This window comes from Monomorium pharaonis, chromosome 1, assembly GCF_013373865.1.
Source record: "Monomorium pharaonis isolate MP-MQ-018 chromosome 1, ASM1337386v2, whole genome shotgun sequence".
NCBI classification, from domain to species: domain Eukaryota; kingdom Metazoa; phylum Arthropoda; class Insecta; order Hymenoptera; family Formicidae; genus Monomorium; species Monomorium pharaonis.
In genome coordinates, this window is record NC_050467.1 from 11933666 (window position 1) to 11946289 (window position 12624).

The following is a 12624-nucleotide window of genomic DNA, read 5'->3' on the forward strand; positions in this document are numbered from 1 at the left end:
CAGCGTAAGATAGTTTAAAACTATTGCAATGTGACGTCATGCACTTGTAACCCAATCAAAATTGTTTTCTGGAAACAGAAAATTTTACGTACAATTAAATTTCATTTTAATTTTTTAATACTTATTAATAAAAATTAAAAATTTTGTTATAAACAAATTTATAATAATACATATTTAAATTATTAAAAAGAAAAAATATAATTTTTTTTCACTCGTAAACTCCAATTGTAAAGATATAAAGGATATATAATTTATTCCATCACTCTTAGAAATTTTCTCAGAATTATTTATGTAATTTTTCAAAATTTCTATACAAAAAATTCAAAATTTGTTACTTTCTATATAATTTTATATAACATTTTAAAAATTTTCTTAGATTTCTTATATTAATTAGAATACCTTTAAAAAATAATTTTAAGAATCTTTTTTAAAATTCTTTATATATGCATAAATTTTAAGATATTCTAAAATTGTTTTATAATTACTAAACCCTCCGCACGGATTCCCACCTTGACACGGTCGAGGGGCAATGGCTGCCGAGGACACCCGGGTGTACCTGGGGACAGCCAGCTAAAAAAAAACGCCAAGTCAAGGTGTAAGCAACCGTGCCGAAAGCTGCATGACGCGGGGGAAACCGCGTCGTTAACGGTATCTCCTGAATACCGAGTGATCTCCAGAAGTATAAAGCTATACTCCGGGCAATTACCACGTAAAAGTGGTTGCACTTTGAGTTCTACTCACGCTCTTCCCAATTGATCAACCATACTTTGGACGTGAAAAATTGCTTCTATATTTGAAAATACATTGAACTGCGATTTATTTTTAAATTTAAGCATTTAAGAGCAAAAAAGCAGAGTTGCTCTAATAAAGCTGTCCCTTATTTCTGATTCCCACAACAGAATTCCAAGATTTAACCATCTAGAATACCTATTTCAAACGTGATCTATCGACTGGTAACGTTAGTTTCTTTTATACCACTTTTGCAATACAAAACGGTCTCTTGTCAGGTGAATGCACTGTAAAATTAGTCACAGAGGCGGCATCCAAGGTGTGGAGACCAGAAAAAAGGGACGACTTAGAGCGACTTTGCTTTCTCGTTTTTAAATGCCCAAATTTGAAAATAAGTCGCAGTTTAGTGTATTTTCAAGCACACCACAGAAGTAATTTTTGACGTTCGAAGTATGGTTTGTTGGTTGGGAAGGGTGTGGGTAAAATTCAAAATGCAGCCATCTTCACGGGTGAATGCTCAATCTTTTTCATTAAACTAAATTATGTACGAACGCAAAAAGTTGCACTAATAAATGAAAGGATAAGATATAAGAAATGAGTAAAAAAAGTGTGAAAGAGTGGAAGGCTAATTCATTCTGATTCGTTTGCTTCTTTTATTTTGTATTGCACCTCTACTATGTAGTGTTCGCACAATTTTCACCATTTGTACAGAAAATCGACCTCCCGTCCCCAGCACTTTGGAGAAAGCTATTTGGATAATAAATACTTTCTTTGATAGGCTCATTACAATGTCACAAATCAAATTTAATTGCAATCTGACCATTTTTTGCTATTTTTCATAATTTTCATAAATATATAATAATATATAAATTCATAAATATAAAATTTAGTCAAATTTTTCGAACTTGAACCTCATGCGCAGCCTGAAGATATTGTCCGATTACAAAAATTTTTTTATTGTAATTGTCTTAAAACGTAGCAACTTTTTCGCATTATTACGTTTCAATTTAAGCACTTTTTGAAAATTCGATCCATCCTAATGGGCTATCAAGACTCTCAAATCCTACAAGCCACAGGGATCAGATGGCATCTATCCGATACTGCTTCAGCAAAGAGTAAACGAGCTGTTAGGTCCGCTGACAAAAACTTTCAAGGCTCAATTGCACTAAAGCATCCCAAAAATCTAAACAGGCACAAGGATGTTTTTCATCTCAAAGACAGGACGTAATGACCACATCCTTGCTAAGGCCTATTAGTCTCACATCTAATTTCTCACATTTCTTCTAAAGACCTTAAAAAACTGGTTAACATATATCTAAAGACTATCCCCCTCTTGACGAAGCCTTTGGCGGCAGTAAACCTACAAAAAAGAGAGATCCACAGAAATCGCCATACACCACTTGGCTAGTTGCATAGAAAGTCAACTGGCGGCCGGGGGATGCGGTTTATTTTTATTGCAAAATCACAACAATCTGCACTGACAACAGAGTAGTCCTACCAGCGCTGGCTAAGCTCTACATTAAAACCTCAGTGTTCTGGGACTGTATAACGGCGCTCAAGAGACTAAGTATATTAAACAAGGTAACCCTGGCATGTGTGCCAAAACATCAAAGTACAAGAGGCAATGAGGTGGCAAATTGCCTGGCTAAGAAGGGCTCAAAGAAAGGCACCTTGGAATGAGCAATCGGACTTTCCTTTGCTACTGGTAAAGCTACCATCAGAAAGCTGATGAACAAAGAATATCTATCTAGATGGAACAAATGATCGGTCAAAACTCTTGATGGAAGGGCCAACGGACAATAGAGCAATAGAACTAACAGCAATAAACACACAGCGGCTTGGGACCACAATAGGACTTCTCACGGGGCACGGTGACTCTGAAGGCTTACCCAAAGATAGCAGACGACGATGTATATCGCCTATGCAGACAAAGCGGGGAAAACAGTGCACATCCTATGCCACTGCCCTGCTCTGATTTGTAAAAGATACTCGATCTGGAGATGGGCCTTTGTGGAATCCTTAGAAAAGTCAGACTAGGGGACCTAGTATACCTGGTCTCTGACGGTTGGTCAAGAGGTTGGGATTAAAAACCTAAGTGTAAAATACACAGAAATGTGATAATGGATCTTAGATCTAAAGAATCCTAGGAGCCAAACTGGCCCCACCCTCTAAACATATACTACTACTATAATTTCTAAAAAAAAACTTATAAAATCTAGAACTGTGCGATATTTTTATAAATTTTAAAAAATTTTAAAATATAAAATTTTTAAAAATAAAAATTAACAATAGTAAATTAGAAAATTAAGAAACAATAAAATTGTTAAACATAAAATAAAATTCGTTTATATCAATTAATAGTGGTAATAATTTATGTAAATAATTTGTGTTAATTAATAACTTTTACTGTCTCCAGTTTCATTTTTTGTCAGTTTTGAAACAGAGTGCTTACGTGAAATACGTAATTTTACAAATTAAATAGACCAGTAATTTAACTACTTCGTCGGCAGGCGAAATTTCACTGTTCGTGCCCTTGTGAGCAAGAAAAAAAAATAATCGCAATTCAACGATATTTTGTATCTAAAAGCTTTCGGGGTTGCTGATTACGAATCAAACATCAAAATTTTAAAATTCAAAATGGCGGATCTAATATGGCGGACCGAAAATATTTTAATTTAATTTATTTGGATAAAATTTATAATACAGGGGTTTTTGAATTGCTAAATTTGGCTTCATTTTGGGTCCGCCATTTTGAATATTAAAGTTTTGACTTTGGATTCGTACTCAGCAACCCAAAAAAACCTCTAGATACCAGCTTTCATAACAATGGGAACATTTTGATTATTTTGGGTCCGCCATTTTAAATTTTAGAGTTTTGACTTTAGATTCGTACTCAGCGACTCAAAAAACCCATAGATACCAGCTTTCATAATAATTGGAAAATTTTGATTATTTTGGGTCCGCCATTTTGAATTTTTGAGTTTGGACCTTGGATTCATATTCAGCGACACAAAAAATCTTTGGATATTAATTTTCATGCAAATCGATCCAGTCAATTAAAAAATAAACGATGTACGCCTATGGCGTCAATGCCCCCTGGGGCACACATATTTTCCGCGCCATATGGTGTCAATGCCGATGAAGTGGTTAATAATACTGATGCTTTAAAGTATAAGATTTTCTTTCTCCAAAAAAATATAAAAAATTTATTGCAAAAAATAATGATTTTGCCGGGATTGCAACGTGCAATTTACGTGAGCTAGAGGTACAAAAAATTTATACAAATTATTATTTTTAGGTTATAATTTATTATTATTAGGTTACACTAAAATCTATTGTTGACTAATATAAGCAAATTTCATTTTTATGTTTGATTATAAGCATTTTTTCAACAAAATAATTTTTTTGTTAATTTATTTTTTGTTACATGTGTGTCAAAAACGGTCCTTTTGATGGCCCTTTATCGGCCTCTGTTACTAATTGTACAATTTTCTTTCACAAGTAACTGATTCCCCCACCGATCAACCGTGTGAAAAAGTCGTTCGAAAATCATTCCCGCACAAATATTTCATTAAAATCCCGTACGACTAATTACTTCCCCTTCATTTTGACATTTAAGTCGTACCATAGACACGTCATCTCTCGACACGCATATGGTTTATAACACTTAAAAACTTTTGCATAAATTACCGATATTCTATTGCCATCTATGGCAACTTTGACGCTTTCGAACATACCTTACCCTAGATAAATAACCTGTCAATTCGTGTTGCACAGACATCACGCGTCATTGTATCAAGGCCGCGTTAAAGTCAAGCAGTGCAACTTTGCAGTAATGAACATTAATGAATACAACAACTCGATGCATTTGTCAAAAAACAAGCATAATTTTAATGTAAAAAATCAAAAGTTTTGACGATAACCTCTTGATCATACACATTTATTATAGCTACAAAGGTAAATTTTCATGTATTAGTAAAATAATTTATTTACATAAAATTACATAAAAATAAATTTTTTTATTGCGGAGGGGGGGCTTCGCCGCAGATCTCCCGTCCTCCGCCCTAAACCACTTCTCGCCTCCGTCATTTTTTATGCAATTGTACAAAAAAATAGAATGTGTTACTTGTGCGGATCGGCTATTTCTATTCGTGCGGGTAAACATACTCGTTGGAAATAGATACGTTCCGCATACAAATATCTCAAAATTTCTAAAAAAATTTTTTTAATTTTCACAATTTCTGTATAATTTCATAACTTTTCAACAAATTTTTTAAATTTTTAAAAATTAGAATACCTTTCAGAAATATTAACAAATAACACTACCCAACTAACACTCACCGATTTGAATAAAACTTAAAATACTGATTAAACATTGTTGTGAGTGTAATGCACTCACACAAGAAATGTCGCAAGCGATATAAGGTGTCAAATGACACCTCGCGCGCGGACATCGCTCAGCCTATATACCGGGCGTCGCACCGGGCAATGCATCCGGTTGCTTAAGAGACAACACCCAAAATCTCCTGATTTTGGGGTAGAATCCGCATAGCCAGCAATTGCTGGCTAAGCAAGAGCATTGACCAAAGGTCAGTGACCGGGAAGTACCCTCCCCGGTTATACCAAAAATCGGTGTATATTATCACCGAGGTACAGACAACGAGCGGGCTTGCTACACATTATACAGCGACGAACGTATGTCGCTCGACACGATACTTGTACGGGTATTTCAATACGAATCAGTAACTCAGTAGATTCAGTGTAACTTAGTAAAAGAATATATACCGTATTCAAAACCACTACTGGCTCATCTCTTACGAGACCTGACCCGAGAAGTAACGACAGCGATCCCAATTACCTGTGTCCCTCTTTCTAATAAGGGGCACAACACCAAAAAATATTAAACGTGTTTTTTTTTTGTTTCAGCTATATACGCATTTTAAGGGTAAAACTCACCCCTCAATCCCTAAGGGTGGAAACAGCTATGGCTAATTATTTCAGAAACGATACATTTTCTGAAAAAGGTGCTCAGGACCAAAGTTGTAGGGTTAAAAGTGATGCATTTGATGGTGACGTTGACCTTAAGATCGACTTGCAAGGTCAGTTCAAGATCACCTCATGTTTTTTAAAGGAAATAGCCTACTTTTAACCCCAAAAATTGATAGAGCGTAAAATTTTACGTTTAAAACGTGGGTGGTCCGATTGATTCAAAAGGATCATTTAATAATTTTTGGGAGAATCTTGTATTTATCGAAAACGATGCATATTATGAAAAAAATGATACAACCAAAGTTGTACAGTTCAAAGTAATATATTTGATAATGACCTTAAAGTCGACCTTGGGATTGATTTTCAAGATAAAAATGTGCAAAATAAACGTTTTTTGACGTTTTCAGATAAAACAATCAGGAGTTTGAAAGTGTTGATTGATCTAATCAATTAAGGCAAGATCAGTCAGTGATTTGACCAATAAAGGAAATAAAAGTTAATTATCTGTTCAAATAAGGCGAGATGTGATCAAAATCCAGCCAGTGAAGGCAAAATGTAATCGAGATCCAGCCAGTGAAAGCAAGATATGATCAAGAACCAACCAATAAAAACAACATATAACCGAAATCTGGCCAGTAAAGGCAAAATGCAATCGAGATCCAACCAGTAAAAGCAAGATTTCATAATCTATAGCTGCGTTCCGAAATTCATTGTTAGTACTAAAAGTCTAGTTCATGTTACGTATACTATACATTTTCAATACTGGCAGTAAAATTTCGGAACGCAGCCTATAAGTATAAATTCCACAATAATTGGCATTATTCTTTATATTCACAGCAATATGAGTAAAAGCTTCATTTTCTATCGCAAAAAAATGTTCCATACACAGAAAGTTAGTACACCACGCACATTTTATTACTGTAATGTCATTGCAGATTTTGCAGACTGTACCGCAATTCTTTAAACAAAAATCAACAAGTGTTTCACATCTATCTGGTTTTTCTTCGATATACCCATTTTTTTCACTAGGCGTATTTAATCATGTTTTTGAATCGGGATAATAAGAATTGATTATGGATTAATAATTAAATTTTAAGAATGTTATTCCTCAAATGTAGATTAATATCATAGTTATATAAGAAAATTAAGACTAAAAATTGTTTCAGAAAATTTTTTCATGGTTTAAATACGTAGACATCCAATGGTTTAAGAAAAGCGGGGAGAATTAATAAAATCCCGAATGAAGTATGGAAGTTGCGGGGGAGAGAGGCTGGAAGAGTGGGTGTAAGAATTTTTTTAAGTAGGGTGCGGAAAGAAGAAAAGTGGTTAGAGAAGGAGTGTAGTAGTGCCTATAATAAAGAAAAGGGATGAACTGAAGGTAGAGGACTATAGAAGGATAACTTTGATGCCCTCACTTTATACGGTGTACGCAATGATCTTAGCTGAGAGGTTGAAGGAGGACATAGAAAAGAGGATAATTGCAGATAATCAAGCAGGTTTTAGAAATAATAGAGGTACAATGGATAACATTTTTGTACTTAATTATCTGATAAATAGATGTATAGATAGAAAAGGAGGGAAAATGATGGCGTTATTTGTAAACCTGAAGGCGGCATTTGATTCGGTAGATAGGGGGATATTGATTAAAGCGATGAGAGAGAGAGAGTAAGAGTGGGTTTGATAAAAAGAATGAAAACCTTAAGAGAGACAAAAAGCAAAGTTAGAATAGAAAAAATAAGAGAAGAGTTTTGGACAGGGAGGGGAGTGAGACAAGGGTGTCCGTTAAGTCCGCTATTTTTCAACATTTTGATAACAGACTTGGAGGCAATGAGAAGATTTAAGTGAGTAGATGTGAGGTTAGAAAGAGAGGTGCTCGCTAGCATACACGGACAATCTGGTTGTAACAGAGGAGAAAGATCAGATAAGGAGTATGTTAGAAAGGCTGGAAACATACTTAGATGAAAAGAACTTAGTGTTAAACGCAGGGAAATCAAGAGTAATAAAATTTAAAAAAAGGAGGTAAGGAAAATAGAAAAAGTTAGTAATGGAAAGAGAGAAGAATAGAAGAAGTAAAGGAGTACAGCTATCATGTTGCAAAAAAACGGGGGACAAAATTCTCAGATAAGGGATAAAGTGAGGAGAGCGTCGGCAGTGATGGGTTAAGTTTGGAAGATTAGAAAGAGAAGGTATGGAAAGGATTGGGGGAAAGGCTATGGCTGTTCAACAGACTAGTATAGACGGTTATGGGTTATTGAGTTGATATAGGGCTGGAAAGAAAGAAATAGTATAGAGAGGTTAGAGGAAAGGTATTTAAGGTGGATGTTAGGATTGGATTAAAGTACGTCGGAGTATATGATAAGATACAGAAGAATAAATTAAGAGGTAGAGCAGGAAAAAAAGCGTAGGCATACAAAGAGGTTGAATGAGGGAAAGGATAATAGGTTGGCAAGAAAATGCTTAGAAGAGATAAGAATGAAAGATAGGATAAGAAAGGTGGGCATAGGATCGGAAAAAAAAGAAGGGATAACTTTGAGCATAGAGGGTAGAAACTGCAGAAGATAGATGGGGAAAAAAGTGTAGAGGATTTTGAGGTTATTTTTAGTAAGAATACACAGTTGCAGAAAAAAAAAAGAAAAAGAATTAAAGAGTAGGAATATAACAAATGGTATAAATGTGTGAAGAAAAAAGAGGTGCCAGAGAATTTTAAAAAAAGATGAAAAGAGAGTAAGTGAAATAAACTCATAAGGTTAGGTTAAGTAACGGAATGAGAGAGAATAGATATTGAAAAAACGAAGACAAGAAAATGTGCAGATTATGTGGAAGGAATGTAGAGATTGGAAGAAAGGCAATGAAAGTTGGCAGAAGATAGTGAAGAGGATTTTAGGGGCGAAAGGAGAGTTGACTGAGAGAATTGAAAAGAGAAAGAAAAGAGGATAAAAAAGGAATAAAGAGAACGTGGGAGGGGTAAAAGAAAAGATTGAATGAGTAAGGCAGAAGAAACGGAAGTCCCCAAAATAAGGGTAGGTTGTGCGTGCGTGCGTGTGTGTGCGTGCGTGCGTGCGTGCGTGCGTGCGTGTGTGTGTGTGTGTGTGTGCACGCGCGCGCGCGTGCGTGTTTTAATTAATTTATTGTTAGTCATTTTTTAGTCATTTTGCGATTTTTGTTTTAACTTATGTTATTTAAAAAATCTTAAATATTTGTATGATACAATTGACATAGCTTGTTTATTAGGGAGCCGTCTACATTAAAGGGTAAAAAAATCGATTTTTTTTTCTTGCTTAAATCGATAGTATTTCATCCGTAGAACATGCTCCTGAAGTCCCAAGTATAGATTCAAATTGTATCAGGCCAAAATGAGCACGTGCAGTGCGCACGTCCTGAGCGCTCCGAACGGGACGGCAAGTAAAAATCCCTAACGGTTTTTGAAAATGTACATTGCCTGCTCGGAAAGAATTACTTGAGAGGTGTTTAGGTGGGTATACACAAAATGCCAATGAAAGTTTTAATGCGACGATTTGACAACTGGCCCCAAAACACTTCCATTGCGGCCGCAAAATCATTGAAATTGCTGCCTACATAGCTGCTAGAATTTTTAATAAAGGCTATTTGTCGGTTCTAAGAATCACGTCATGCATGGAAATAATTATTGGACCAGTATGTAGAAATGTTGCGGATAGAATGAACGAAAATCGCACGATTAGCCAAAATCGTCATAGCAAATCTGTTGCGCAGGAAACGCGTACTTACGACAAACAATGGCTGTTGGAGAAGAATAAATTGTATGAGGACACTGAGGACATTTATATGGAGCAGGGATAGTAGATTAATCGAAAAGTACGGATAAACAATCATTAGCAAGCTTTTATCAACCTTTTTCTTTGATTGGAAATTTTAAACGCGTTTTTCTCGAAACCACTTTTTTCAAAACTGCGTACACGATTTAAAAAAAACTAATCAACGGATCCACTTCTATTTTTCTTAAATTAAAGGTTATTAAATTATTATCTGTGTGAACCTAAAATATAAATTAAGTCATGTAAAAAAAAGTTATTTAAAAAGTCAAAAATTTTTCACAAAAAATCAATTTTTTTTTCAAAATGCCATTTTTATAAATTTTTTATAATAAATGTATGGCTTTCTTAGGTTCACTTAAAAGCTATACTCTGTGACGTGACAGCCGCAGGCTGCTGTCCGTCACAAGGCCCTGAAGGCCCTTATGCAATAACATCCCGCGGGCCCTGCGTCCTCCCGCTCGGGAGCGGACGCAAAAGCGTATTCTCTTGTACTTGGTGTATGTGGCGTCCCACGTGCTGTCCATCTAATTACTTGTTAAGATTTTTGGCGAGCGTTATACCGCGGGTGCGGCGGAGATCGGTGGCTATGAAGATCTCGTTGTAGTTGTCGGACGTCTCGTCTCAACGGAAAATCTTCCCGGAGATTACAGAGGAACGGGCAACGAGGGAGTCAAAGAAGACCCTTTTAAGCGGGGGTCCGTAGGTAATGCCGCCCTTATCTTGCCTACCGTTTGTGCCATGTAAGAATTCCGATACTGCCGCTGAATCACGCTTTCAGGACCCAGCGACGGCGCGCGATGCCGACATCCCGACGGGACGATTGCAGACCCGATGCCGCGGGAAGTCCGGCGAAAGAATCACGACAACTCAAGATACGCCGACGCCCCGTCGAGGAGGAAATGACGCCCCGATGGCGGAGGATACGCCGGGCGAGGAGAAAAGAGTCGGGCGCGCAAGGAAGCGCCAGGATTCCCGTGCCCGGGGCCCATAATCATCGACCGCCGTGCGTGGATCGATCAGCCGGCGACAGCGTGGGCACCGCGCTCTGCGCGAAAATCGATTTTCGCGAAATCAACCAATAAGGGCCGGGAACGCCGGAGGCAAGGTGGGGCGCGCCGCCGAGCGGCCCCCGCGAGATCCAGGATCCCTCACTCGTGCTGCGGAAGTAGAGTTAAAAACTGTGCGTGCGTCCCACAATCCCGAGCCGAGCTGTGAGGAAGGACGCAGGGACGAGAGCCATCCCGACCCGGAGGAGGCCAGCAGGAGAGAGGCGAAGTGGTGAGACGAGCGTCACACTAACTGTAAAGCCACCGATTTCGCGGGTTGGGCGAGCCGCGAGGAAATCGCGTACTTATCGCAAAATCTTTCGGCGTATTTATGAGAATCCCGAACTCGCGGATTCAACGGAGCATCGTCGTCTCGCCCGATCGCGCCCGTCCGCGTGATTTCGCTACGCGCTGTGTATTTCATGATAGTTTCGCGTTGCGTGTGCGTCCCGATCCGCAGCCGAGTCACTTGTCGTTTCGTCCGGTCGTCGTGTCGCGGGTTACTCCCGCGCGGTATCTTGTCGCGTCGTGGAAAATTTTAGTTGTTACTGTTGTATAATTTGGTCGATCGCACTGCTACTGCGAGCCCTTCGGTGAATGTACTCTGATTATTATCGACGCAATCGTCTCATACCGCCGGACTGGCGAATAACTAATAATTGTCGCGCTTATCTTTCGCGAGAATCGTTGGAGCACGGGAGAACACGAGTCCGTCGCGTGTCGCGCGGGCTCGGAGTTGCGATCCGTCCCGTTCGCCCTTGGCGAGGTCATCCTGGCGGGAGTCGGCGTCCTCCAGCGACGCCGGGTTAAGCGTAAGACAAGTCGGAGAGTTCCCGCGTACGCATCATAACCCGCTCGTTCAATATACCGTTCTCGCACCATTTGATACCCAGCGGACGCCAGCTGGTAACGCGCGCGAGCCACCACCGCTCCGCAGAGTCGTCATCTACTGTAATTCTTACGGTCAAATACAACTGTTACTTTTTCTGTTACATTTGTGTCGTGTACGTAATTCTCTCGCCTTCCCGATTCCATCCGCCCGCACCGAACCTCCCCCTCTGCCATTTGAGGGCTGAGCAGCTGGATCTCGGAGCCGCTAACGCCCCGGTCGCCTAGCGTGCGCCCGTCTTTCCCGAGATTCAAGTATTGTAACATTTGTTTGCGAGTTGGTTCACACAGAGTGGTACGCTTAACGTACCTGGCGCCCAACTTAGTGTGACGTCGGGAAACCTCGCGAAGATAGTCGCCCCGACACCCGGGCGGCTCAGGGCCGCGACCAGGGACGGAGGCGAAGTTGGCCGTCGCTCGCGAGCGGCGGTTACAACTCATAAACTTTACAAAAAACTTTGGTTTTTTTCTTTCAGTCGATTCTACTGTATGTTATCGTGTACGCAGTGTGGAAGGAATTTTTTAAGGCAGTTGTGCATTTTTGCTTACAACTTATAATTAAATAAATAAAATTTTATAATAAAAATTGTTTTGAGTACCTAAAGACGTGCACAATAAGTGAAAAAAAATCGCAAAAAGATGCATTGCTTAGTTTCATTAGAAAAAAATCATAAATTAGTGCTTAATTTTAGCCTCCTAATGTAGACGGCCTCCTTAAGTTTTTCGCAAACTTTATTGTTTTGCAAAACTGATACTTATATATTGATTTTTTTTTAATTGACTTTACCTAAAATGAGCTTTTACATGTTCTGGGTCCAAAAGTAACGTTGTCTTACAGTCTCGTAAAGCAGCATAAATATCGCCATCCCTAGAAATATCACAATTACGTGTATTTATATATATGTGTAAAACAATCTTATAATTATTTATCTTATACATACTATTATCAAAAAAGAGAAATAGTTACCAAGCGCGTTTCATATAAGCAGCTGCTCGATTCGCAAACAATACAGCTGCCGTTGGACAATATGAAATTGCTTTATTATACAAATTAATTGCTAGTGAATATTTCTGGTGCTCGAACCCCTCGTTTGCCTATTAATCGAAAAAAAAGATTATATTAAATATATGCACGCACTAGAGTTGCAAAATAAATTAATTATTAATTAATAATTGAA

The 12624-nt window shown here is 38.2% G+C and overlaps 1 protein-coding gene and 1 long non-coding RNA gene across 5 annotated transcripts in view; one reads left to right on the forward strand and one right to left on the reverse strand.

Annotated features, from left to right (window-relative positions):
* Window positions 1-12624, reverse strand: part of LOC105833360 (WD and tetratricopeptide repeats protein 1) — a 213377-nt gene that overhangs the window by 72816 nt on the left and 127937 nt on the right. For all 4 annotated transcript variants that reach the window (XM_036294553.1, XM_036294560.1, XM_036294549.1 and 1 more), the window contains 2 exons: window positions 12414-12541; window positions 12234-12314 (listed from right to left, as the gene is read on the reverse strand). In XM_036294553.1, the coding sequence (XP_036150446.1) occupies window positions 12234-12314; window positions 12414-12541 (209 nt within the window). The remainder of the gene's footprint in view (window positions 1-12233; window positions 12315-12413; window positions 12542-12624) is intronic.
* On the forward strand, window positions 419-8659 carry LOC114255108. The gene is made up of 2 exons (XR_003626402.2): window positions 419-5828; window positions 6126-8659. It is a non-coding gene; the product is annotated as an uncharacterized LOC114255108 (long non-coding RNA).